The sequence below is a fragment of the Terrapene carolina genome, unplaced genomic scaffold, assembly GCF_002925995.2.
Source record: "Terrapene carolina triunguis isolate 2854851 unplaced genomic scaffold, T_m_triunguis-2.0 Scaffold112, whole genome shotgun sequence".
NCBI lineage: Eukaryota > Metazoa > Chordata > Testudines > Emydidae > Terrapene > Terrapene triunguis.
Genome location: NW_020664463.1, coordinates 3,018,198 through 3,044,157, shown reverse-complemented (window position 1 = coordinate 3,044,157; position 25,960 = coordinate 3,018,198). Strand labels below are relative to the sequence as shown.

The 25,960-nt window shown below is 44.2% G+C and overlaps 1 protein-coding gene across 1 annotated transcript in view; it reads right to left on the bottom strand.

The window, feature by feature from the left end:
• Nucleotides 1–25,960, bottom strand: part of PIK3C2G (phosphatidylinositol-4-phosphate 3-kinase catalytic subunit type 2 gamma) — a 311,474-nt gene that overhangs the window by 131,215 nt on the left and 154,299 nt on the right. Inside the window, exons 19-20 of the mRNA XM_026652203.1 lie at nucleotides 12,236–12,416; nucleotides 5,114–5,221 (exon numbers count right to left, since the gene is read on the bottom strand). Of these exons, the coding sequence (XP_026507988.1) occupies nucleotides 5,114–5,221; nucleotides 12,236–12,416 (289 nt within the window). The remainder of the gene's footprint in view (nucleotides 1–5,113; nucleotides 5,222–12,235; nucleotides 12,417–25,960) is intronic.

The following is a 25,960-nucleotide window of genomic DNA, read 5'->3' as shown; positions in this document are numbered from 1 at the left end:
ACCCCGCCAGGCCAGTAGCACGTAGTCTGGAATCATTGCATAACAAAGCATGGCAGCGTATGGTCCCGGTGTTTGCTGGCATGCAGACAACATCCATTCCTTATCTCTCTTTGTTATCCTCAGGAGAGTGATATCATTCACAGTCACCTGGTTGAAATGGGGTGATTTTATTAAGGGAACATTCAGAGGTGCCCGTTCCTGCTCGGCTGAACAGAAATGTTTCCTGCTGTTAGCCACGTGGTAGGGGGGAGGGGTGAAGTGATCATCCCAGTGAATTGGGTGGGGGGGGGTAGTTGGGTTTGTGCTGCATGTTAACCTGGAAACCATAGCCCCTCCTTTTACATTGCAAACCCATTTTAAATGGCCAACCCAACGGGTGCTTGGTATGGGAAATGTGGACGCTACTGTTTGAAACCATTCCCACATGTTATGAAGGTTAAAAAAGCCAAAAGACTGTGGCTTACCATGGCTGCCTCCAAGCCGAAATCTGTTGCCTGGCACTGCGTGAGTGATCTCTCACACCAAACCGGCAAGCCCTCAATATAAGAGAAAAAATACGACCTTGTAACGAAAGCACATGTGCTGTGTAATGTGAACAGCAAAATTTAACGTGAAAGAGTGTACCCATTGTTCTCTAAAATGTGTCTTTTTTAACCACCTCTCCCTTCTCCTCCACCAGCTGCAAATGTTTCTCCTTCACAGAGGCTAGTGAAGATTAGAAGGAGAAAACGGCGGACTCGGGATGATATGTTCTCGGAGCTCCAGATTTCCTTCCATGCTGACAGAGCACAGCAGAATGCGTGGAGGCAGTCAATGTCAGAGTGCAAAAAAGCACAATATGAACGAGAGGAGAGGTGGTGGGCTGAATCGCGGGCTGAAGAGAGCAAGTGGCGGGCTGAAGAGGATAGGTGGCATCACCTTGCTGACAGAAGGCAAGAGTCGATGCTCCGGCTGCTGGAGCATCAAACTGATATGCTCCAGCGTATGGTTGAGCTGCAGGAAAGGCAGCAGGAGCAGAGACCGCCGCTACAGCCCCTGTGTAACCAACAGCCCTCCTCCCCAAGTTCCATAGCCTCCTCACCCAGATGCCCAAGAACGCGGTGGGGGGGCCTCCGGCCACCCAGTCACTCCACCCCAGATGATTGCCCGAGCATCAGAAGGCTGGCCTTCAATAAGTGTTAAAGTTTTAAACTGCAATGTGTCCTTTTCCTTCCCTCCTTCCCCACCCCTCCCGGGCTACCTTGGCAGTTATCCCCCTAGTTGTGTGATGAATTAATAAAGAATGCATGAATGTGAAGTAACAATGACTTTATTGCCTCTGCAAGCGGTGCTCGAAGGGGGGAGGGGAGGGTGGTTAGTTTACAGGGAAGTAGAGTGAACCGGGTGGGGGGGGCGGAGGGTTCATCAAGGAGAAACAAACAGAAGTTTCACACCTTAGCCTGGCCAGTCACAAAACTCGTTTTCAAAGCTTCTCTGATGCGCACCGCGCCCTGCTGTACTCTTCTAACCGCCCTGGTGTCTGGCTGCGCATAATCAGCGGCCAGGCGATTTGCCTCAACCTCCCACCCCGCCATAAATGTCTCCCCCTTACTCTCACAGATATTGTGGAGCGCACAGTAAGCAGCAATAACAAGTTGAACAGGTCCTGACTACTGTCCAGGCTGCCTGTGTATGGCTTCATGAGCCATGGCATTAAGGGGTAGGCTGGGTCCCCAAGGATAACGATAGGCATTTCAACATCCCCAATGGTTATTTTCTGGTCCGGGAATAAAGTCCTTTCCTCCAGCTTTTGAAACAGACCAGAGTTCCTGAAGACGCGAGCATCATGTACCTTTCCCGGCCATCCCACATTGATGTTGGTGAAACGTCCCTTGTGATCCACCAGGGCTTGCAGCAGCATTGAAAAGTACCCCTTGCGGTTTATGTACTCGGTGGCTTGGTGCTCCGGTGACAAGATAGGGATATGGGTTCCGTCTATCGCCCCACCACAGTTTGGGAATCCCATTGCAGCAAAGCCATCCACTATGACCTGCACGTTTCCCAGAGTCACTACCCTTGATATCAGCAGGTCTTTGATTGCCCTGGCAACTTGGATCACAGCAGCCCCCACAGTAGATTTGCCCACTCCAAATTGATTCCCGACTGACCGGTAGCTGTCTGGTGTTGCAAGCTTCCACAGGGCTATCGCCACTCGCTTCTCAACTGTGAGGGCTGCTCTCATCCTGGTATTCTGGCGCTTCAGGGCAGAGGAAAGCAAGTCACAAAGTTCCATGAAAGTGCCCTTAAGCATGCGAAAGTTTCGCAGCCACTGGGAGTCGTCCCACACCTGCAACACGATTCGGTCCCACCAGTCTGTGCTTGTTTCCTGGGCCCAGAATCGGCGTTCCACGGCATGAACCTGCCCCAGTAACATCATGATTTGCACATTGCTGGGGCCTGTACTTTGTGAGACGTCTATGTCCATGTCAATTTCCTCATCACTCTCGTCGCCGCGCTGCAATCGCTGCAATCGCCTCCTCGCCTGGTTTTGCTTTGGCATGTTCTGGCTCTGCATATACTCCAGGACAATGCGCGTGGTGTTCATAGTGCTCATAATTGCCGCGGTGATCTGAGCGGGCTCCATGATCCCAGTGCTATGGCGTCTGGGCTGAAAAAAGGCGCGAAACTATTGTCTGATGGAGGAAGGGAAGGGCGAGTGACGACATGGCTTACAGGTACAGGGAATTAAAATCAACAAAGGTGGCTGTGCATCAGGGAGAAACACAAACAACTGTCACACAGAATGGCCCCCCCAAAGATTGAACTCAAAACCCTGGGTTTAGCAGGCCGTTGATTTCACGGAGAGAGGGGGAAGCAAATGAATACAGAACAAATCTGGTCCATCTATTTTTTACATCTTACGCTGGCAGCAGACGGTGCAGCATGACTGATAGCCATCGGCATCTTCTGGGTGCTTGGCAGAAGATGCTGTACTACGACTGCTAGCCATCATCGTCAAGACGGTTCAATAGGACTGCTGGCAGGACTGAGTCTCCAGGAGACAAAACATGTCTGCCCAGGTGCCTCTGACCGAACTCACTGAGGAATACGATGACAATGGATACCAGTCTACTACCAAAAGGCAATTAGCTGCTGCTGTATAGCAATGCAGTACCACGTCTGCCAGCACCCAGATGACATATGGTGACGGTGAGCTGAGCTGAGCTGAGCGGGCTCCATGCTTGCCGTGGTATGTTGTCTGCACAGGTAACCCAGGTAAAAAGGCGCGAATCGATTGTCTGCTGTTGCTCTGACGGAGGGGGAGGGGCCTGACGACATGTACCCAGAACCCCCCGCGACACTGTTTTTGCATCATCGGGCATTGGGATCTCAACCCAGAATTCCAATGGGCGGCGGAGACTGCGGGAACTGTGGGATAGCTACCCACAGTGCAACGCTCCAGAAGTCGACGCTAGCCTCGGTACTGTGGATGCGGTCCGCCGAATTAATGCACTTAGAGCATTTTATGTGGGGGGACACACAATCGACTGTATAAAAGCGATTTCTATAAAACTGGCTTCTATAAATTCGACCTAATTTCGTAGGGTAGACATACCCTTAGTTTAACCAGTAGACAATGCTGAAATGAATGATGGTTTGATTATTAGGAGTATTCTAAAAATGTTAGAGTTCATGAAATATAACATGCATTTCAGTCTGGTGGCTGCAGACAAAGAACAATTGATATAAGAAATTGAATACATACACACACATCAATCAAGATTCAGTGTCAGTCAAGCCAATCTGGTGTGGTATCAATAGCTCAATTGGATAGTTAGAGACCTCCCCAATAGTCAGGAGCAGCGCCAGGGTTTTTGGCGCCCTAGGCAGGGGTCCTTCCGTGCTCCCGGTCGTCGTCGGCAATTCTGCGGCGGGGGGGGTCCTTCTGCGCTCCTGGTCTTCGGGGCACTTCGGCGGCGGGTCCCAGAGCGAGTGAAGGACCCGCCGCAGAATTGCCGCCGAAGACCCGGAGCGCGGAAGGATCCCCCGCCGCCGAATTGCCACCCCCCTCCAAATCCTGGCGCCCTCAGCAACCGCCTAGGTCGCCTAAATGGAAGCGCCGGCCCTGCCAATAGTAATTATTCCCAGAAAGTCTGAAAGCAGTGAGAAACAGTTAGCTTGAAAATTCTTCTGATTTATGTCATCCACAATTGGCCCAGTCCAGCAGGCTGCTAAGAAGCTTCAGTGCTCATTGACATCAAGTCTGAAGAGCAATTATTGGGAGAGCCACAGGTCAAAGAAGGCTGAAGGGCTCAACTCCTCACAAGATCAGGTCCATTGTGGGTTATAGGCCACAGAGCAAAATTATAGAGCAGTGCTGTAATTATAAAGCTATAACTTAAAAAGCCCCTCAGACCTGTACATATTATATTTTCCTTGTGGCTGGGTACTTCTTCCCCCAACAACACTGAATCCTCTGGTGTGAGATTTGTATGTCATAAAACATGAATGACACAGTCCTGGCAGTCTGGTCAGTGAAATCAAACATATGAAACAATACACAAGTTTCCTCCATTCAGCAGTCGTTTTTAATAAGCATAACTTGCACAGGTAAGCACAAGTGGCTGAGTCTGCAAACATTTACCATGCAAAATCTCACAAGTTCAATGGGAGGAGGGCCAGTGCTACAGCTAAGCACTCCTCATCTCTGAAAGCTGTCAGGCCCCAGGGAGGAAAAGCTGCCAGCAAGAATCTGCATTGGTGTGGCAGCAACCAGCTGGTGCGTCAGGGGCCACTGTTAAAGAGGCAGATACCTCCTTCCCCTCAAAAGCTGCTTTGAGGAAAGCTGGGCTGGAACCATGCTAGTCACAATTTCGAGTCTCCGTTGCAGTGCTGCTGTTGTAAGGGGAGAGAGAGACACTTAAATTGGCAAATACCACCTCTCCCCCTAGCTGGGGTGAAGGCATCCATAAAGATATCAGTCCTGTGAATGGCTGCCTATGTTATGCCAATACTTAAAGGGGATACTCATAAGTAAAGATTTGCAGGATCATGACCTAGTTCATGCAACAGTTCATTCCCTAGTACTTATTACACTGAAAATAAAATAATCTATAGCGTAAAATGGACTTACATCTTCATCTATGCCTCGTACAACAAGTGCAGGATTCAGGGGAAGCCGGCAAACATTTACCTCCTGGAAGAACTGCTTAAGTTTGTTGATTTCCATCTTTAGCACCTCCTGTGAAACATCAATCATTATGACAACTTGAAACAACATCACAGCAGTTTTTTAATTGCCGACTCTCTTGATATATTTTAATAAGATAGTGAATCAAATTTCTGGTCTTAGTAATATCAATGTAACCTCATAAGAGTTACTGGGATTGCACCAGTGTGCAGTAACTGAAACTAAGAATTGTGATTGTGATCTGCATCTCTGCTCTTGTTGCCTATAGTGTCCTCCTCAGGGGCTTTTTAGCTAAGCACCTCTTGTTCTGAATAGCATTTTTTCTTATGACATTTTTCTCTAACCAAGTTCACAACGGGTGGTTTCTTGCTTCAGGACTGTTGCCTTGCCTCCCCTTTCTAAGTGTAGGTATGCCAATTACAAGGTTTGGGTTTTTCTGGCTTTACAGCCTCTTGATCGGTCTCTGAGGTCTAACTGATGTACCAAAAAGGTGTCATACACGTCTACTGCTTTCTTCTTACAATGGCATGCACAATCTTTCACTCTGCCAAATCACTGTGTCTTTTTACTTCAAAGTTTGTTTAAGTGTGGCATTCTGGTTTTGTTTTGGTGTTGGTTTGGGTTTTTGGTTTTGTTTGTTGTTTGTTTTAGGTTTTGTTTTTGTTTTGTTTTGTTTTTTTCCTTGGCAGGACTTGGCTAAGACAGATACAGAGGCAGCAGTGGTAGTGACCCAAGCACTGGAAGACACAATGAAGATGGCCAGAGATGTGGAAGCTACGGGATGTACATGGATCCTGGAGCGGGGTACCTGAAAAGTGCTTCATTTGTATGAAGTGCCGCCTGATAGAGTTGATGGAAGAGAAGATCCGAGGCTTAGAGATGCAGGTGAAAACTATGGTTGAGCAAATGATGAAACAAAGGAGGCTGAAGGGAAAAGCCAAGATTCGCAGATTCAAGCTGGACTGAAAAACTCGGTGGGGAGACTACTGGGTGAGGAAAGTGGCCAGTGGAAGCATGTGACTACAAGAACCAAGCAGAGGAAAAGATTGTCTAGCTAAGGGGAACAGGTTTGCGGAGTTGGAAAATGAAGAAGGGGCAGAGTCAGGCTGTAACTGAAGGAGGGAGAACAAGGAAGAAGAGAAGAGCAGCTAGTCCTGTAAGTCCTACAGGAAGAGGGGAAGAGCCAATGGAGATACCCAGAGTTCAGAGCCCCAAGAGGATACAGGAAGACTCGTAGAAGATTGCAAGGGAAAATAAAAGACAAGAGGACTCTCAGCCAGAAAGAACAGGAGGAAGGCCGGAGAATCACACCATCACCAGGAAAAGGCAGGTCTATGTGATTGGTGACTCCCTGCTAAAAAAAACAGTCAGGTCTGTCACCAGAGCTGATCCAAAGAACAGAAGGGTGTGTGTGCTGTCTGCCAGGAGCTAAGATACAGGATGTGGACCTGAGTATGAAGAGGATACTAATGGGAGCAGGAAAGAATCTACTGATTGTCCTTTATGTGGGAACAAACGATCCTGTTAGATTCTCCCTGGAACATATCAAGGGAGACTATGCCAGGCTGGGGAATATGCTTAAGGAAATGAAGGCTCAGGTGATCTTCAGTGGGATTCTGCCTGTCCCTAGAGGAGGAGACGATTATGATGATCATCAGATGGCTCAGGCAGTGGTGCTATAAGGAGGACTTTGGGATGTCTGACCACTGAGAGGCATTCAAGGACAGAGGACTGTTCTCATGGGATGGACTCCACCTGAGTAGGGAGGGAAATAGATTTCTGGGATGGAGATTAAAGCTCTTTTAATCAATTGTGCCAAAGTAGGAATTCAGGGGAGATGGTTTGGAAATGCTCATGTAATCTCCATGCCTGATTCTAACATTGAAAGGGAGGAAAATCAAGTAAGAAAGGAAACAGCAATGGAGAATGGACATTAAGAGGAAGGATAGTGCTGATACCAGTCATATAGGTGACACTGGCAGTAGAATGATTATACTCAATTGGGCAAGGAATGTCGGTGAAGCCAAGCAGCAACAATTAAGATGTTTCTACACCAATGTAAGGAACCTGGGTAACAAAATGGAGGAACTAGCACTACTGGTGTAGGAAGTGAAACCAGATATTATGGGGTTAACAGAAACATGGTGGAATAGTAGTCATGACTGGAGTACAGGTATTAAAGGGTATGTGCTGTTTAGGAAAGACTGTCGGAAGACAGGATACTGGGCTAGATGGACCTTTGGTCTGACCCAGTAGGGCCATTCTTATGTTCTTATGACAGAAAAAGGCAAAGATAGTAGACTAGCATTGTATATTAATAATGAGGTAGACTGTAAAGAAATTAGAAGTGATGGAATGAATAAGACAGGATCTGTTTGGGCCAAAATCACTTTGGGGAAGAAAGCTACTAGTGGTTCCCTGGGATAGTGCTTGGGGTGTGCTACAGATCCCCAGGATCCGATTTGGATATGAAAAGAGACCTCTAATGTTTTTAATAAATAAATACTACTGGGAATTGTGTGATTATAGGACACTTTAACTTTTCACATATAGATTGGAGGACAAGTGCTACTACTAATAGTAGGGCCCAGATTTTCCTGAATGTGATAGCTTACAGATTTCTTCCCCAAATAGTTGCTGAACCAAAAGGAGGTGATGCCATTTTAGATTTGGTACTGGTGAGTAGTGAGGACCGCATAGAAGAACTGGTTGTAGGGGACCACCGTGGTTCGAGTGATCATGAGCTAATTCAGTTTAAACTAAATGGAATGATAAACAAAAAATAGAACTGCAACTTGGATCCTTGATTTAAAAAGGGCTAACTTTAAAAATTAAGGCAATTAGTTAGGGAAGTGGACCGGATCTGAATGTGGAGGAGGCTTGGAATTACTTTAAGTAAAAGTTGCCGAAGCTGTCAGAAGCCTGCATCCCAAGCAAGGGGAAACAATTCTTAGGGAAGGGTTGCAGACAAAGCTGGATGAGCAAGCATCTCAAATAGGTGATTAAGAGAAAGCAGAAAGCCTACAAGGAATGGAAGATGTGGTGGATGAGCAAGGAAAGCTACCTCTTGGAGGTCAGAAAGTGTAGGGATAAAGTGAGAACTGCCAAAAGCCAAGCACAGTTGGACCTTGCAAAGGGAATTAAAACCAATAGTAAAAGGTTCTATAACTATATAAATAAGAAAACAAGGAAAGAAGAAGTGGGACCACTAAGCACTGAGGATGGGGTGGAGATTAAAGATTAACTAGGCATGGCCCAAAACCTAAACAAATACTTTGCCTCAGTTTTTAATGAGGCTAGTGAAGAGTTTAGGGGTTGTGGCAGGGTGGCTCATGGCAATGAGGATACAGAGGTAGAAATTACCACAACCAAGGTGGAAGTCAAATTCAAACAGCTTAATCAGACTACATCGGAGGGCCTGGAAAATCTCCATCCCAGCATATTAAAGGATGATGAAATTTCAAGTCCAATAGCAAGGATTTTTAATGAATTTGTATACTTGGGGGTCATATCCTATGACTGAAGAATTGCTAATATAGTTCCTATTTTTAAGAAAAGGAAAAAAAAATTGATCTGGGAAACTACAGGCTTGCTAGTTTGACCTCAATAGTATGCAAGCTCTTGGAACAAATTTTGAAAGAGAAAGTAGTTAAGGACATAGAGGTAAACAGGAATTGGGATAAAATACAAAATGGTTTGACAAAAGATAGATTGTGCTAGACCAACCTGACCTCCTCCTTTGAGAAGATAACTGATTTTTTTAGACAAAGGAAATGCAGTAGATCGAATCTACCTGGATTTCAGTAAGGCATTTGCTACAGTTCCACATGGGAAATTATTAGTTAAATTGGAGAAGATGGGGATTAATATGAGAATTGAAAGGTGTAATAAGGAACTGGTTAAAGTGGAGACAATGGGTCACACTGAAAGGTGAACTGACATGCTGGAAGGCAGTTACTAGTCGAGTTCCTCGGGGACTGGTCTTGGGACCAATCTTATTTAACATTTTTATTAATGACCTTGGCACAAAAAGTGGGAGTGTGCTAATAAAATTGCAGATGACACAAAAGTTGTGAGGTATTGCCAATATAGAGGAGAACTGGATTATCAGACAAGAAGATCTGGATGATCTCATAAACTGGAGTAATAGAAATGGGACGAAATTTAATAGTGCTATGTCATGCTTTTAGGGACTAACAACAATAATTTTTGCTATAAGATGGGGAAGTATCAGTTGGAAGTGACAGAGGAAGAGAAAGCCCTGGGTGTATTGGTTGATCACAAGATGACAATGTGATACGGCTAGGAAAAAGGCTAATGCAGTCCTAGGATGCATGAGGCGAGGTATTTCCAGTAGAGATAGGGAAATGTTAATACCATTATTCAAAGCACTGGTGAGACCTCATCTGGAATATTGTGTGCAGTTCTGATCTTCCAAGTTGAAGAAAGATGGAACAGGTGCAGAGAAGGGTTACTAGGAGATCTGAGCAATTGAATACCAATCTTATGAAAGGAGACTCAAAGAGGTTGGCTTGTTTAGCATAACCAAAAGAAGGCTGAGGGGAGATATGATTGCTCTCTATAAATACATCAGAGGGATAAATACCAAGGAGGGAGAGGAGTTATTGAAGTTAAGTGCCAATGTGGACACAAGAACAAATGGATATAAACTTGCCCATCAACAAGTTTAGGCTTGAAATTAGGCAAGGTATCTAACCATTAGAGGAGTGAAGTTATGGAGCAGCCTTCCAAGGGGAGCAGTGGGGGCAAAAACTGGCTTCAAGACTGATCTTGATAAATGTATGGAGGGGGTGGTATGATGAGACTGCCTACAATAGCATGTAACTGATCTGCAACTGCTAGCTGCAAATATCTCCAACAGCCGGTGATGGGACACTGGATGGGGAGGGCTCTGAGTTACAACAGAGAATTCTTTCCCAGATGTCTGGCTGCTGAGTCTTGCCCACAAGCTCAGGGTCTAACTGATCACCATATCTGGGATTGGGAAGGAATTTTCCTCCAGGTCAGATTAGCAGAGACCCTGGGATTCTTTTTTTCTTTTTTTTTTTTGCCTTCCTCTGCAGCACAGGGCATGGGTCACTTGCAGGTTTAAATTGGTGTAAATGGTGGATTCTCTGTAACTTGAAGTCTTTAAACCATGATTTGAGGACTTCAGTAACTCAGCCAGAGGTTAGGGGTCTATTACAGGAGTGGGTGGGTGAAGTTCTGTGGCCTGCAATGTGCAGGAGCTCAGACTAGATGATGATGATGGTCCCTTCTGACCTTAAAATCTATGAGTCTAGGTTTTCTGTCTCTCTTTTAGAAATCCTTGAGTCCTTAGTCCAGACTCTGACAACATGCAGTGGTAGGTCTTAACTTTATTTGGCTCTCTGGTCTGTCTGGTTGAGATCTCAGCAAGAAAGAGTTTAGACATCAGCTAAGTAACAATAATGGTTATTTCAGTAACCAAGTGGGCTAAACTTAGAATGTGCCTAGCTACATGCAAACTACATATGTTGGACAAGACGCCCTTTGGAACAGGGAATACATCTTCTATCTATTGCTGTGTGCGATGTGGGAGGTTTACAGTGCCTCCTTTGAGATGTTAAATACTCTCCACTCCCATTGGCTTTGTTGAGAATTGAGGATGCTCAGCATCTCAAAGGAAGCACTTAGCTTCTCCCAGAGATCTAACATTAAACTTTTAAAGAGACACTAAATACTAGAGCAGCGTTTCTCAAACTGGGATCTGTGGACCCCTGGGGGGCCCCAAGGGGGTCCACGGGCCCCGCTGATCAATTTCTCCCCCTCCCTCCCTCCACCTCCTCCATGCCTCCAGTGCCTCCTGCATGACAGAAGTTTGGCAGCGCAGTGGGGATAAGGCAGGCTTCCTACCTGCCCTGGCTCTGCGCTGGTCCCAGAAGCGGCCGATATGTCCCTGAGGCTCTGGTGGGGCAGAGGGTCTCTGCGTGCTGCCCCTATCATGAGCGCCAACTCTGCAACTCCCATTGGCCAGAAACTGCAGCCAATGGGAGCTGCAGGGGCAGTGCCTGAGGGCAGGGGCAGTGCACGGAGACCCTCCTGGCCCCCTCCATCTCTTTTGGGGGCAGCCTGAGGTATGCGTCACCCAGTCGGAGACCTCACCCACTCCCACACCCCTACTACCTGCCCCAGCTCAGAGTCCACACCCAAACTCCCTCCCAGAGTCTGCACCCCCTCCTGAACCCCAACCCCGTGCCCCCGCCTGGTGAAAGTGAGTGAGGGTGGGGGAGAGCGAGCGACAGAGGAAGGGTGGATGGAGTGAGCAGGGGGCATGGCCTTGGAGAAGGGGCAGGGCAAGGGCTGAGTGGGGAGGCTTGGGAAGGGCCCCAACATTTTTTAAATCAAATGAGGGTCCTCGTTGCTAAAGTTTGAGAACCGCTGCACTAGAGTCTTGAGATCTCCCTGCTATAAAAAACTAAGTTCAAAAGACAAACATTTTCAGAGGAGGTTTGGGCTTTACCTTGGTTAATAGATTGATGGGTGTTGGAGACATCATTCTTGGCCACCTTTAGTGATGTGGCTCAAAAGGTTATGGATATTTTGATATGAATATGGGCCAAAGACAGTAACTGTGGCTCAGGGATTACAGCTCATTAAAAATAGTTTACAGTTGTGGCTGTTAAAATGTTTACAAATGCCTTTACAAATACTTAACATTATTATAGGATTCTTGGTGATCACTATGCTAAGTATATAGACTACCACAAATACTGAGGTGTTTATGTGCTTTGCCAAGGCAAACTGGAAGATTGGAATGGTACCCATTCTTATATAATTAAGAAGCTTAGCCTTGGGATTTATGCACACACTAATTAGAAGGCAGAGTTTACGTTCCTCCCACAAAAGGAAACAAAGCAATAAATGTGTACGAGTGCAGAATAGCACAAACTTTGGGGGACTTTTTGTTCAAAATATGGAGCTATTTAGTATAACAAAAGGCAATTTAGGAGAGAGATGCTATCGCTTCAAAATGAAAAGTTATTCGTACAAAACTTAGAGAAGGAAAAAAAATTCTTAACAAACCTGTTTTTTGGGGTCGCTGGCAGCCTTCACTTTTTCAGCAACATCTCCCAGAATTTTGATAAGTTTCCTCTCCTTAGAAAACTCATCATTTAAGGTTTTTCCTGCGCAGAATTGGACAGCAGCTAGTAGTTTCTGATACCAGCTTTTGAAATGAGCTTCATTCTGTGCATCCTTTAACAGCCTGAAGGGAGGATGGAGAAAAAAGTTTTGTACCTAAAACTAATTTTTTTTATACCACCTCTAACAAGAACAATGACGTACTCCAGACTAATCTGTATTTGGTGGCTTTGGGCAGTTTAACAGGAGAGAATGAAAAAAATGTTGTTTATTTGTTGGCAGTAGTCAAGTTCCATCTGATAACTAATGAGATTCCAAGAGTGTAAAATCGATAGGAACCTATTTCTTATTGCCATCCACAGAGCAGTTCCTGACTTGCTTCTTATTTCTAAAAGAAACATTTGTCAGAGGAATGTATTTTCTACTTTCTTTTGTCCAGTTTTATACATACACCGCTACCCCGATATAACGTGACCCGATATAACACGAATTCGGATATAACGCGGTAAAGCAGTGCTCCGGGGGGGGGGGAGAGGCTGCACACTCCGGTGGATCAAAGCAAGTTCAATATAACACAGTTTCAACTATAATGCGGTAAGATTTTTTGGCTCCCGAGGACAGCGTTATATCGAGATAGAGGTGTATATACAAAATATCCACCCCAGCAACTGCACACGTGCACACACAGACCTTGCATACAGTGGATACATTTTAAAAGTTCATATTGGTCTTATGGGTGCTATAGTTTCAGCTGTATTCACCATTTTTAAGTGCAGGAATATTCCTGAAATCCATAAACCTCTAAACTCCTAGTTAACTTTTTATGTGCATCCACTGCACCCATCTCTTCTTTGTCAGAGGTGGATCCGGACTAAAAACCCAGTTCTGATTCTGATGAACTTTGGGGAAGTTTTATGGCTTGAGACATTGTCAACATGTATTGACTAGGGGGTGCGGTAAAGGAAAAAGTATATTAATCTTCTGAGCCTCATCCAATTTTCTCCTCCATCCACAGCCCTGTCCACATAGGGAAAAAATATGCTTTTTTCAATTGATTTTATTTAACTCTATTGGAAACCCTCCCGCCCCCGCACCTTTAACTTCCAAGTAGACACAGTTCAACACCTTTAAGATCATTTGAGCTGATCTTGGTGTATACTAGTTTGACTGAAAAGAAGTCATCTTTTTGTTGGTCTGCGTAGATATAGGGCTAATTTGTCATCAGCTTTCTGCCCATCTCCTGATTTGTTCTTCTCCCCTTCCATAAGCAGCATTAGACCACTCCCAGTCTCATGATCCTCCCACAACCCGACCCCCCCAAAACCTCACTCTGCCAGTAACCCTGCCTGATCCCCAAACTAGCTTCCCCAGCTGACCTGGCCACTGAACCCTAAGAACAGCTTTAATTATCTGAGGTTATCCACCTGAAACCTATCCAGTTTTTTAAGGGTTAAAGGAAACAACATGCATACACATATTAATATGACACACATTAGCAGAGAAAATATTTTACTGCACAGATGTCAGAACATGAGTTGGGGCTCCCCTACACCCCTTAGCTCTGCCCCTTTTTGTCAATGCATTACAATAAAGCTACCACAGCCAAGCATTTATATATTTTGTGCCTGAAATCTCTGTTCTGATTTAATTGAATAAAAGTAGAGTGTAAGGATTTTACATATTTTTCCCTGCTGACCTTTTGTTCTCTTTGTGGTCTTTTATGAAGACAATTGCTCCCCCGGAGCTTCCTCTGCCACCCAGACAAAGTGACAATTCAATACAGAATAATATCACCTGCTGGTTTCTGACAAACTTTCCCAATAGCATAAAGAATCTGAATTTTTACAGGTTTGTAAGCACTGCAAACACTGAAAGTACCTGTAGTGTTCTGCTAGTAATGCCTAGACATGTAAGAGAGGAGATACAAGTAAGTTAGTTTGTCATCTTCTCTCCCCCTAGGAGTTGGAAATGACACTTCTTACTATAGTCTATTGCAAACAAATAATTATATTCTGGGCTGAACGAGAATATGAATTGTCAGTGCACTGTCTTGTGGGAGATAAATTCCAGCATACAGACAGACTCCACACTCTTAGTGGCAGAGCTTCTGTTGCCATCCTCACTCACTCTAATAGCTAAACACATCACTTCTAGCTTACCTAACTCACAGGAGGTGAAATTCACCCTTTCCACAAAGCCAGAGTAAATAGCTTTTGTGTGAGTAACAATACGGGGCTGAAGCAGGGTACTATTTACTCCTGCAGGTATGCTCTTTGGGGCTGCTATTCCTACCTAGGATCATGCCCCCCCTGCATGCAGTTCAGCCCACTAAATCTGTGTAATCACAAGGGGCTGTTCCTACCCGCTCTGCACTAGCCTATTCAGAGTGAGTATAGAGCCCTCGTCACATGATGTGCAAAGGTCTCTCTGCATGACTGCACTGCCAGGGCCACGAAAGTACCACGGGGTAAAGGGGCTGTGTAAATCTTCTATCATCCCTCTGCAACAGGGTGAGTTTCAACCATATTTCTCGGATGTTGTTCATTATCTTCCATGACATTTTCTTAAAAAGAAAATGTGTTCCATCCACTGTGTGGGGGTAATCACTTGATGTGATGAAAGTACAGACGCAACACCATGGTTAAAGTGTTCCATAAAAAGACCATGCCACTTTGGCTCTCTGAATTGAATGTTTAAATTTGTAGAAGTACCGTTCACATTTCCTGTAGCAACAGAAAATGATCTCAGCTCAGAGATGACTAGAATATATACCCATTACATACAAAAAAGTTGCGAAGAGAATGTCAACGTTGCAAAGTCAAACACTCAAAAGTTAGGAAATGCCAGAATTAAGGATGCCTGTTCAACCTTTAATTTTGGCTCCCTCATGCATATGCATTCTGATAGTGTCTTTAATTACATCATTACATACTATTTTCCCCCCACAGAACAACTTCTGTCAGGAACTGTGGGCTTTAGTTCCCTCAACTCAGCCTGGGGCTAGCCGGCTCAGCCCTCAGCCTGATTAATGAGGCCAGCTGGGTGGCTGCAGAATCACTTGACTGACTGGCCCGCAAGATTGGATACAAGGAGCCAACAGATCTGCATTTCAGCTCAGGCCCCTGACACTTGCTTCATTCAGTGCACAGGAGAATAAGTGCTCGTTCACTGATCCTCATGCAATATTTTGTTTTTTCCTCATTGTTCAAAGGCCTTATTTACTGCACACTATTCAAATCCTGCTCTGTAAAACAGAACTATTAATTTCCACAGAGGTTTTTCTCTGGTGCTCATCACTATAGTATGTAAGTGCTTCACAAACATTAATTAATTTATCTTCCAAAATGCCTGTGAGGTAAGGTGGTATTATTATTCCCATTTTACCAACTGGGAACAGAGGCTGAGAGGCATTAATTTCCAAAGTGTCTGATAATTTTGAATGTCCTATTCGAGATGCCTAAGGCCTGATTTTTCAGAGAAATTAGCATTTTATAGCACTTTATTTGTTCAGCGCACAGCTCCCATTGACTTCAGTTGCAATTATGAATGCTCAACACTTTTGCAAATCTCAAGTCAGGTGTCTCGAGTCAGGCACCCAGAAAATGAGAAACACAACTACTAAATGTGTTTGGTTTCAGTAACTTGCCCAGCATTCCATAGGAACTCCAGGGCAGAGGTAGGGATAGAATCCAGTTCTCCAGCGTAACATTCAACTGCCTTAACCATGAGACTGTCACCTCTCTTTTTGCAGTCCGCTGCCCCAGTACCTCAACTAGTACACACATTCCAACTAATACGACAAATGAGGAAGGAGTCCTCCTTTTAATACTTGACTCAGAGGACCGGCTCTAGGTTTTTTTGCTGCCCCAAGCAAAAAAAAAAAAGAACAAAACAAAAAAACCTCCGGGAGGGCAACTGCCGAAGTGTCAGGAATGCCACCTCTGAAATTGTGCCACCCCAAGCACGTGCTTGGTTTGCTGGTGCCTAGAGCAGGCCCTGTTAACTCATTCCCTGAGCACGGTCCATCCTGGGCACTGAAGGAGGCTGGGGCCATTTGGAAAAAAATAGTCTGTGAGAGAGTTTAAGGATTTCTAAATTAGTGTAATCTACATGCTGAATGGGCTGGAGCACTACAACTCATACCATTTTAGAATTCTTTATACCCACTTATACTTGTTTCTGAATTTGGCCCTGAGAGCATAAATCATATGAATTCAGCTCTCTTTTTCTTATGGTATCAATTTAAAGAAACTATGAAGGCTACCTCCTCCTGTATGAAATATTCCTTTTAGGATTCAGTGACTTTTCTTCTTAAATACACAGTACTGAGATGCTTTTCCTGGTTCCAATGAATTCCAAACTATGGATTCATTAAAGGAAAGGTAACTTTTTCTATTTTAAATAGAGAGACTTCCTGTATAGGAAAGATCAACCTATTTGATCCATTTTTAGTTTATCGTTATGGCCAAGCTCCAGGAGAAGTAAACTCTAATAATCTTAGCACATGCATGTACTTGATAAATGTTTCCTTTTAAGTTGAAAAGGGGTTTAGGACCAGATTCCAGCTGCTCATGCATAAGCCGGAGGTGGGGGGAGGGACACAGAGGAGAGGGGAAGAGTCAAAAATTTTGATACTTGTGTTTCGTGAGCCCAAGCTGTGCAGGAAGGTGGAGCAGCTGTCACGATCATGCAGTCCACTTCTGCAACAGCTGGAGGCCAGTACTGGAGGAGAACACATGCTGCACAGTTTCAGCACACGGCAGTTGCAGAAATGGAGTGTGTCCCTCTTTACAGTATCTCTTCAGAGAGATTCTGTCCACCTCAGTGCTCTGCTGACAAAATACATCCAGGAACTGCAGCTCAGGCAATGCGACTCCCTGCCACTCACTCCTCACAGACGTGCTTTTAAAAGCCACTGTATTGACCTTAATTTGCAAAATGATTCGAATTAACTAGATTTGACTTTCAGCTTCATTTTATAAAAACAAAACAAGGTGGATATCAAAGGTCAGCCTTTAATGTAATGACTCATTCTGGGTTTTGCTGTAGTGTTTACTCTGCAACTGAACAAATAAGCATTTGCAATTCTGTCTTCACTGTCACCTGGCCCACACATCCACTGCAGTCTGAGAACCAGGCAGAGATAGGAGAAGTTGTGCCCTATGAAATCACAGGATGAACATAATCATCAAGACATGAATGACATTTCCAAGACACAACTGGACACACCAATCGCTGTTGTCCCAATCAGAATGCACTGTAATTAGAATGACTCAAAGTCAGGGAAAAACTCACATTTAGCCTCTGATGTTTGCTACAGAAGGCTGCATATGAGAACTAACCCTGGAATCTTGCTTATATTCCAGGCCTGCAATCCTGCACCATAGGGGTCTTGTGGAACAGCAATAGGAAAACAGATGAAGTTCTCCTTCTATGGATGGGCTCTTTTCCAATCTCCTCATCTCTTACTTTGATACTTGACTTTGACCAGAGCAAGATAGGTGGTTTTAAACTCACTGTCAATAGATCACAGGCTGGGGAATGTCACAAGGAGGCTAAGAGAGGAAGGACTCTGACTTGAAGTTCAATGATGTGGTAAAGGAGAGCAAGGATTCCCAAATAGCCTACTATGGGGTTGCAGGCCCTTAACAGATAAAAGGGACAGGAGAGACACAATTTGCCTGAAGTTCATAAGTGAGGCATGGTTGGTAAAACTTCTAAGAGCCCTAGACAGTGATAAGGACAAATTAATGTTTCTATTTAATAAGCTGGTTTGGTGTATTTATCCATATATCCACTGTATATACCAGCACATACACTATGCATACACAATAAAACATGATAAACACTTCCATTTTCAAAAGTGACGAGTGATTTTGGGTGTCTCAGTTGACGAGAACTTTAAAAGACCTGAGTGCACTCATACTCGGAAAATCAGGTCCCTTTAAGGTGTCCCAGATTGGGCACTTGAAAACCAAGGCACCCAGCATCACTAGTCACTTTTGAATATTTTGATGAAGGTATTATTCATGTTTTGTTGTAAATATACAGATTACTCCTGTTTCTTTAATCCTCTGTTTTACTCAGCTGGAAGCAGGCAGAGTCAGAGAAGGAAAGGACATTACTGCAGGACACCAAGGCTTAGTATAGAAATGAATGCTTTTAAATGATGTCATCACACAGTCCCCAGTATTTGTCAATAGGTTAGCATACAAAATGGTTGTTTCTCCAGAGGGGTATGGGCCCTGTGTCTAAGGGAGGCACCCGCCTTGGTATATACAGGAATGTCCTGCAACACTCCCAAGACATCTTTGATGTTCTCAAAATGCATCAAGCTATGGCATATGCACAAAACATAAGAAAAGAAAGAACAATCTGAATTTTAATGAGAACCCAGGAGAAAATATTTTAGGCTGCTAGGATGCACTGAGGAGAGTCAGGAGGTGGGGTGGGGTGGGGTGGGGTCTGAGTACAGTATTGTTGAATGCCATTGCAGGTTGCTCACAGGGATTAGAATCATAGATGTGACAAATAAGTCACAGAAATGTAATACCCGCAGCACATCTGTGAAGGGCAGTGAGGAAGAGTGGGCAACTCACTGCTACTAATTACCCAGTCACAAGTAAAATATTTAAGATTATACTCTTATTAGTTTTTCCTTTTTCTCTCCTGAAGGAAGGTTAGATTCCACAAGGTTCCTTTCCAGCTAATTACAATTCTGCACACCCACCAAAGATAACAGGAATAATCCCTTTGATAATGGTATCAACATAGCATACGTTATATAGAAACTGTAGATTCTAAAGACTCATGAAGATCTTTACAAACACACCCCTCTGCCTACATATCTACATGCGTATCTCTAGACATGTAGAATGGGCCTAAAACAGGCCAAATTTGTCTCACTTTTTAATTGGTCTTCTCATGGAGTGGCCCTTTGCCAATTCAGAGAGAAGGAAAGAGGAGCCAGACCCACTTGTTTTGGAAGGCAGGGATATACAAATTATTCTCTCTGTGGACCTGCCCCTGGCCCTTAAAAACAGTTTGGTGTCCAACCACCTAGGCAATGCTTCCAGAAGTGGAAAAACACTGGAAAAGATAACTTGGGAATTGGAGAGGGGACCACGCACACAGGGCGGAAAATTCTGGATTAGTAGAAGACAAGGCCATGAGAAGACCAGTTAACAGATGAGATAAAAGTGGCTTATCCTCAGAGTGGCCCTCCACCATTCTGTATACAGCTATTGAAATGTAGCAGCCAGCTGAGCAAGAGAGGAGAAAGACACAAATAAACAAACAATCTATACCACTCAGACCCATCTAACATATTGGGGAACATCATGCACTGTGAACTGACTATATGACCCCTATCTTTTTCATCTCTAACTTGTGTTATCCACCTCAAGTAGGCAGGATGTTCCTGATAAAGTGACCAGAAATGAAAGTTAATATTGGCATGTATTTTGTTTTCCTTAGGCTTCAGAGTCAGCTGAGATGGCCAGGTACTCTCTCTCAGAGCTACTGTATCAGGCATTATCTGTAGATTTAGGAAAACACCCGTGCACCATTCCATGTCTGAGAAGGTAACATAGAAGGACTAAAAACTCTTTGGTTTCAAATGAGAACTTAAACCATCCACAAACTGATGGAGTCACAAGAGAAGTGACAGAAAAGTATTCTAGCTTGTCTGGCTCATTTTAGACCTCATCCCTCTTTTTACAGAGAAAGGAAAGAATTAATGGTGACTTGTTGAGGCTATTTGGCTAACTTCCTACTAAATGCTGATGTATTAGATGAATGTTTTAAATGGTTAAATTTTATTTCATATTTAATTTTTAAATGTTTAACTGTTTTTAGATGAATCATGTGGGGTGGAATATGAAACATGTTTAACAGTGCACAGCAACGGTATACTTTTGGTACTTCACACAGCTCAGACAATGAAACTGCAGTCAGTTTCACTTGCTGGTTTTCAGCTAGAACAGTACTCTTTTGTCTGTGTTTCAAAACACTGATCTTGAATACTTAACCAAAAAATACAGCTGTTTCCACTGAAATTTTGTTTTAAAATTGTCATGACATTTCTATTCATAGTAGGCTAATTTCTTTTAAAATATAACCTAGAACAAATGCCTAGACATCAGTGACTTTTTAACAGTGTAGCATTGTTGCACAATAGGTATTGGATGTGATAGTTAAACTTGAGGCACACAAAGTTTATTTGGCAGTCAAGAGAATGGTTGCCTTTCACCAATCCTCAGTAAAACAGACAGAACAGAATTAGCATCTCGGCAAACCATTGTTGCACTAATAAGCCAATACTTAAAAAAGCCAACCTAACAGGATTAGTGATTATCCCAAACCAAACTCTGCATACAAACACTGCTGAATGTTGTGGGAGTTCAGAAGCAGAATCAGGATTCAAGTTTCACTAATGGCTCCATCTTAATGAAGTGCCAGGACAAAACTCCAGGGATAACGCTCCTAAACAATGGGATGTCTGTAATCCAAATATGAATTCTGAAACTCAGGCTCATTTCTTGAGTGGTCTCAGCCTCTAAAAGCTGAAGAACCAACTCCTCATCCACAGAACCAGGAGGAGTCACAAAAGCACAAAATGTATCCAGAATACAAAAAAGTGCATAGCAAGTTCGTTACATTTAACATCTTCAGAGCAGAATAAAGGTTATGAATGGAGCAAAATTGTTTTAGAGTTCACTGAGAAATGGTTCTATGTCATTGCCACTCATATCTTACCCTATAAGTGCAAGCCCATGCCTCTGTGTTTGTTTCAAATGGACATTCTTCTTGGGGCAAATGCCACATTATTGTCAGACTGTCATGCAATGCCTCACTCCGGTAAGCTTGAGAGCTACAAGTCACATATCACTGTAAAAGGTCACCATCAATTTGTGAATCATGGAGTGAAACCAGGCGATCATTCCAGGTATAGATGAAAGGACCGTCTTCTCATGTGCAATTGCATTGTAGGCTTGAAATGAATGAGAGTGTATGTGTGGGGGTGCTAAGTTCATCAGTAGAATATGCAGACCCAGCACCAGTAACTTTGGTGGAGTGAGTCCTGCATATGTTAGCAGTGAATTTGACCCATAGAGTGGTTGTGGCTAGTCTACTTTGAAGCCATATAAATAAAAGGCTAAACTCAACCCTAGTACAAGTATGTGTAGCTCCATTAAAGCCAATGGAGATGCGCTGCTTTACACTGTGTCTGAATCTGGACCACAGTCATCACTGTAATATATCGAAAGGAAGAGTGCTTAGAGGAACATTTCTCCCCTCCCATTGTTTGGGTAGTTCATGTCTACTAAAATGGCTTTGGATAGCTTCTGTAACTTTCCATTAGCTTCACAGCTGGAACAAAAAATCCTTTATGACATTATAAAACAAAATGAATCAGACAGAGCTGATTCTGAACAGTTCTGTATGCATCGGACAATCAGGATTTACAGAAAAATGAGACAGAATTAAACCTGATTTATCCTGAAGGACTCTGATTAACTTTCCTTTAAGACACTGCACTTTTTTGACATTAATACACAATAAGCTTCTGTTTTAAAAAAAAAAAAAAGAAAAGAAAAGTAAAATTAACGTTCTAGATGGCCATTATGGCCTTGGGTCACTCATCTGAGGAACAGCACCAGATTTCAGTCATACAACCAGAACAAGAACCTGTAAAGTCATTTACAATCCTAGAGCTTTACCCATCCTGTGTGTTTTTGTTTGTTTGTGTTTGTTTTTTTGAGGGGGTTGAAACCATGAGCTCAAATGTTATTCAAAGGAATTCACACTTCAGAGCAGGAAATGTCCAGATAGACTGTTTATTTTCTGAGACCTCATTTTCTAAGTGTGGGTGACTGAGTAATTTACACAAGAAATCAAGGGGTCTAGCACAACCCTGCACACCAGGAGCCCATCCCCGTAGCTACTTCCCCATGTGGTATGCTCTCTACTTCCACCATCCCTCTGGAGCATTTGGAGACTGCACCATCTGCTTCCCCCTGTCACTAGTCCACAATCCCTAGTGCATGGAGAGAAAGACACCAGCTGTTTCTGCATGTATCCAGAGATCTTGTTGCCACACTGCATCCCTGGAGCCCATGGGAGATGAGACCAGCTGCTTGCACACATCCTGTCCAGCTGGTGGCCCTACCAACCTTCTTTTACCAACTTATAGAAAAGGGAGATTGTGATCTGATTAGATATCTCTGCCCAGTCTATAGAGTATGGAAGAGTGTGAACGGATCGCACTGCTGCCATCTCCTTGTGGCTAGGCATGGCATAGCAGCTCTCCCCATGCTGGGTGTCTCCTGTCGTTCTGTCTCTGTACTGGTCTGCCTTTTCCTGCAACCTGGCTCTCCAGCCAGGTCACTTCAAAGTCTCTCCCCCTTCAGGGTAGTCCATTAATAAAAGCAAGGGGAATTAACACAAATAAATTGAGTTAATAGGAATAGAGGGGAATGATTCCCTCTTAAGGTGTATCAGAATCTGGTCTGGCCTTCCCTTCCCTCAGGGAGGGACCATTGGACAGCGGTCGACTGGGAAGCTCCTGCCTTCAGTCAGCCCTTTCCTCAGGAGCTGAAGGTCTGTTCTCTTCCCTGGTCTGCCAAAAATGAACTGTTCTGCTCCCCTTTTAAGCTCTACATCCAATCTCTGCATGCCTTGCAGATGTGACGGGGTGGAGCTGCTTGAGCCCAGAGCAGCTCCTTAACTTCCTGTTGTCCAGTGTGGGATTTGTATACCCTATCACAAAGCGGTATAATGAATTTTCAGCATTCACTGCTGTAGGTACTATAGTAATCATGGTATCTCACTATCCTTACAGTACTGCAAAGTCCCCTGTTCTAAGTAGTCATTTCATATCCCAGGTGGAAGCGTAGCAGGAACTCCTCTGCACCCTGAAATTATGTACATGGGCACTATTAGTCCCTTTGACAATCTGTCTCCTGAGGCTCATTAGGGACCTCTCAGACTTGTTCTCAGGCGTGCAGTGCACACAAAGAGTGGAAGCAGGAACGGACCCTGAGTCATGGTGACACTAATCCGTTGCAGCCCTTCCAGTGATATACTGATTCTCTTTTTCTAGGTCTTTGCTACTCTTCTGCTCATGTGCAAAAGCCTTGGTACAGCTACAGTAATAAGACCTAAAGCCGTACAACCTACTAAAGACATGGAGGTCCAGACAGTCAAGCCATAGAAAACTGTGAGAGACCCTGATTGCCAATAATCTAATTTTGGGAGACACTTCATCCATAAAGAAAGTTACATAGAGGAGGGCATGAAGGTGCTTTACAATGTAAAGGTAGCTAGCAAAGCTCATTTGCTTGCAGGGAGCAGCAGAGTGAGGGAGTCAGATTTTTCAATAAGGGAGTCTCTAGGGTCCCAGTAACACAGTTTCTTCCCTCCGCAATTCCAACTCTTCGAAGGAAGAAATCTCTTCAGACTGCAGCTCTCCTTACTGTGTAGCTCTCCTCAGACAAGATGATATCTCTCCTCTCTTCTAATTAAACAGGGGAGTTTATGAAAGCCAGCCCTTGTCAGCTCACGTCTGTACTTTGCATGTCTGTCAGGGGCAGGTTATAAGAACAGGATTTACACTGTACAGAGCCCTGCTTCTGTTTCCTTCATACCCCTTCTCCCTAGTTCTATTTCTCCTTTCTCCCTTTTAGTTTTGTTTTCCTCTTTCCTTCCCCTTTTGTTCTTTCCTTCTTGTGCTCCTGTGCTTTTTTAGCATTGTATTTTATTTATTTATTTTCTTTTATAATATCCTGGCTTTGACCTCCTTCCACCTTCCCCACCATACACTTGCTTTGCTAAAAAGAAGAGGGAATCAGCAGCTAAATGGAAACAAGAGAGACTTGTCTTAAAATCCTGTAAGAGAACTTTTTGTTGCTGTTTTTAAATGCCCATAGATATTTTCATGGTCAGACTCTGCCTCTCCTTACCAAGGGCTTAGCCTCCCATACCAAGGCCAAAGGAGGATAGGCTTTGCCTCACAAGTTCTCACTGCGGGAAGTTTAGGCATATGTGAAACTCGGCAGCTTTGGTTTGCAGGGGTTCACGCAAACAAGTGTCTTATTTCATGTGGGCTGCACCCTTTCCAGTTTTGGTTTGAGTTTTGGGGATTTGAAACTTAGTCAGAAACATTAAGTTTCCTAGCTCACAGCGGTGTTAAGAAACGTACTTCATTGTTGCTTGTGAGGTGCTCTGATACTATAAAGGTGAATACCATAGCAACAGCTATAAGTTAATAAAATAATATTACTGCCCTCCCCCACCCCCTGCCCGCCTGAGCTACACCTACACAGCCAGTACCTGTGTATCATACAGGGGAAAGCAGCAGCTCAGCGTAGGAGAGAGGAGAGACATTACAATTTGTTCTTGTGACAAAAGGGTCTCAGATCTGAATCTCAGATTCAGAGTCACATTTGGGGATGTTGAGAAAGCATTAGGGCAGAAGCAGGTGTAGTATTTCCAAGCATAATGAGATAAGTGAAGGGATGGAACATGCTCTCCAATGGCAAGTACTGCATCAGTACACAAGTAGAGTGTGCCCTCCCCCACCTCCCGCGCAGCCACTTGCCATGTTGCTTCCACTTTGGCCAGACATACTCCCTCTGGGACACAGAGACCTGCCGGCAGCACTAGAGGCCCTCCTCTCACACTGTTAAGGCTTGTCTACACTACTGGCCGGATCAACAGGCAGCGATCGATCCAGCAGGGGTCGATTTATCGTGTCTAGTATAGATGTGATAAATCGACTGCCGATCGTTCTAGCATTGTCTCTGGTACTCCACCTCAACGAGAAGCGCAAGGGGAATCGACGGGAGAGTGACACACTGCAGTAAAGACACTCCCATCGACACACCGCAGTAAAGACAACTTCAGCTATGTTATTCATGTAGCTGAAGTTGCGTAACTTAGATTGATCCCCCCCCTCCCCCCGTAGTGTAGAACAGCCTGGGCACCTTGTCCTCTCTGTGCTCCTACTGAATCCATGATGGGGACAGCCATAATATGGACAGAAGGGTGGAAAACAGCAAGCTCAACTGTTCTCTTTCCATTTCTCTTTAGATGCTATACTCAGCTGAGCGAGCAACTGTCTGGAGCATCAGGAGTTAATACAGATAGCATCAAATCATCCTTCCCTAACAGCTGAAATGTGGCAGTGTAGAAATGGTGGCATTTATAAGGCAGCATAGCAAAGCTCTTTGAAGTGAGTCTCCACCACTGAGCTGCTGTTTCACACACTCCTGGCCATAAAGCAAGCCTGTAGGTGTACACCTTTTGTATGTGAACTGAAAACAGACCCAGGAAAAGGAACCGATGTGTGCTTTTGCTAAGCTATGACTTGTTTTTGCATATCACCATCATGTGACAAAGCACCAAATGGGTGATGTATAGTACAAAACACTGACAAAATGAAAGAATATTTGCCACCAAGGCTGCTTTCAATCTTTCTGACTGACTGACCCATCAATAGAAGAGTGTGCAGGATAACTGTTGGTTAACGAGTCATTGAGATTCTGTCTCATACTACATTTGGAAAATATAAAATGTAATTAATAGGATCTCATTTCTGAGCCAGAAATTGCACTCTTTCCACACACACACACACACACACACACACACACACACACACACACACAC